This window comes from Monoraphidium neglectum (genome assembly GCF_000611645.1).
Source record: "Monoraphidium neglectum strain SAG 48.87 unplaced genomic scaffold scaffold00374, whole genome shotgun sequence".
Lineage (NCBI taxonomy): Eukaryota > Viridiplantae > Chlorophyta > Chlorophyceae > Sphaeropleales > Selenastraceae > Monoraphidium > Monoraphidium neglectum.
This window is the reverse complement of record NW_014013254.1, coordinates 18,742-21,303: the sequence shown is the minus strand read 5'-3', so window position 1 is coordinate 21,303 and position 2,562 is coordinate 18,742. Positions and strand designations below refer to the sequence as shown.

Sequence of the window (2,562 nt, the reverse complement as noted above, 5' to 3'; positions counted from 1 at the left end):
CTAGTCAGGCGGCTGGAAGTCCCTCAAACCTTCAGCATGCACCACCTGCTCCGGCTGTGCAGCTTCCTGACGCGGCCGCTGCTGCTGCTGCTGCTGCTGCTGGTGCTGCTGCTGCGGCTGCTGCGGCTGCTCCACCTCGTGGTGCTGCCCTGCAGCGGCCGGCACCGCCGTCACCGCTGCATCCAGCCGCGGCGCGCCCCCCACGAAACCACCCCCAAAGCCGTCGCTTGCGCAACCCGTCCAGGGCTGCTCGCGGTCAGGATGGTCGGTCCCGACCCCGTCGTCGCCGCCGCCGCCCGCGGCCGACTCGCTCCAGTTTGAGGCGCTGCGCCGCGGCTGCCTCGCCAGCGGCTGCCCATCCCAAGGCCGCCCCAGGCTCTTTGCGCTGTCCGCTGGCCCCGCGCCCGCAGCGCCGCCGCCGCCGCTCCCATTGACCGCTCCATCGAGGCCCGCCCGCCGCGGACCGACCACGCCGCTGGGCCCTCCGCCGCCGCCCCCGGCCTCCGCACCAGCCCCGTCTGCGCCAAACCCCGGCCCCGCCCCTCCCCCCTCGCTGACCTCCTCCTCCTCTGCGGCCCCGACCCCAGCCGGTGCGATTTCGAAGGCGACGCCGCGGTCGGCCAGCAGCTGCCGCGCCGCGTGCAGACGTTCCATGGCCCAGGCCAGCCGGTCCTCCGCCTCGCGGCGGCCCTCCCGCACATCGTGCACCTGAGAAGACGGCATGACGGCAGCAGCAGGGCCTCGGGGGCGTGCGGATGGTCGGCGCGCGGACGGGGCTCGTCCCGGCTCAGGCAAGCGTCCACAGAGCGTGAGAGTACCTGATCCTCCGTGGCTCGAGCAGAGCAGGCAGCCGAGCGCGTCCAGCCGTTTGAGCCAACTGGCACCAACGGCGCCCAAAGCCCGCAGCTTCCCCCCACCTTCTCTAGCAGGTCCTGGACTCGCTCCTGCAGCTCGGCTATCTCGACCCCCTGAGATAGCAGCTGCCGCCGCGCTGCCGCCAGGTCATCCGCCCCCGCACCGGCGTCTCCCTCTATTCCGCTGCCGCCGCCGCCGCCGCCGTCCTCGTCAGCGTCGTCGCCGAGGCCGTTGAGCTCGCCTCGCCCGCCAGCGGGCGGCTGCCGCGCGGCGGCGTCCGGCCGCCCCTGGCCCTCCAAGTCCTCGGACCCGTCGCTGAGGCCGTGATCTGAGTCGTCGTCGCCGCCCGGTGAGCCGCCGAGGAAGCCGAGCAGCCCCATGGACACACCTGAGTGGCAGACGCAGCACTTGGCTTACACCACAGCAAGCTTCCGTATGCAAGCTAAAAGTTGAAGGTAGAAGGCCCTGCCAAACCGCATCCCCACTATCCTGAGCCCCCAAGTCCGTTCCATGTTGGCGTGCCGGATCCGAGACACCCACCTGCGTTCCCAAGCGCCTCGGCATCTGCCACGTCTGCCGCCTCCATCTCCGCTGCGTTTGCAAAGTTGCTTGCCCAAAACCTGGGGCGGGGGCGTGCGTGCGGGGTGGCACGGCCGCCAAAACGGGTCAGACGCGCTTGTGACCTCAAGTGGGGCACGGCACGGAGCCCGGGCTGTCCCAAAATTGTAAACGGCGGCAGTACCAAGCACTGAACGGGGCGTGCACCCTCGGTCCTCCTGGAGATCCGGCTGGTGAGCTCCCAGCATCAGCACCAAAGGCAGCGTCAAGTGCTGAGTGCCCACGCCGCTGCGCCCTCCACTCACACGCCAGGCGCAAAGTTTGAGGGCGTCAGGCGCGCGGCGGCGGCCTTGGCGTTGAGAGGGTCCTTGGTGGGTGTGTGGGCCACGGCGTCGATGAATGCTCCACTGTCTGCAAGTCGACGTGGTACATGTGCGTGTGTACATGTGTGTGCGTGCGTGCGTGCGTGCGTGTGTGTGTGTGTATGTATGTTTGTGTGTGTGTGTGTGTGTCTACACGCGCGCGAGCGTGTGCACCTGCCTGCGAGTGATTGTGTGTGTATGTGGGTTTGTGCGCGGACGTGTGCAAAGACGGTCGTGAGGACACTGGTGGCAGGCGGTTGCAAGGCTGAATGCATCAACATGCAAAAACCTCGGCACCTTGCGACTGCAGCTACAGCTCGAAGCATGAGGCAGTCAGGCCCGTGGCCGTGCCGCTGTGTGCTTTAGCCAGGGGCACTGCTGCACGCCGCCCTATTGGTGCCCACGGCTCACCCTGGGTCGTTAGGTACCGGTTGTCGTTGTGCGGAGCAGCGGGCATGGCGCTGAACGATGGGGAACGGTTCCTGATGCCGCCGGACGGCTGGTGCTCTGCGGGCGCCGCGAGGGGCGCCAGGGCGGGAGCGAGGCGGGCCGCGCCGGCGGTGTGGGTCGAGAGGGGCAGGGGGATACATCGTCTTGGAGTGAGGTTACGGCGCGTCAAGCAGGTGAGGCGCTTCGTGGTAGACAGGGAACGCACCGAAGTGCCGCGCGGTCTTGCGGCGGTTCTCGTTGCGCAGCTGGCCCAAGTCCACCGGGCCGAGCCCATCTTGGGGCGCCATGGGCAGCAGCGGCGGCCGCTTGCGGCCTCTGCCCCTGCCGCCGCCCGCGC

At 69.4% G+C, this 2,562-nt stretch overlaps 1 protein-coding gene across 1 annotated transcript; it reads right to left on the bottom strand.

The window, feature by feature from the left end:
- Positions 1-2,232, bottom strand: MNEG_3088 (hypothetical protein; the record flags this gene model as incomplete). Its single annotated transcript, XM_014048437.1, has 5 exons — positions 1-708; positions 918-1,243; positions 1,396-1,475; positions 1,719-1,824; positions 2,187-2,232. The coding sequence occupies 5 exons, from the start codon at positions 2,230-2,232 to the stop codon at positions 1-3; spliced, it is 1,266 nt and encodes a 421-aa protein (XP_013903891.1).
- Positions 2,233-2,562: the final 330 nt, after the last annotated feature.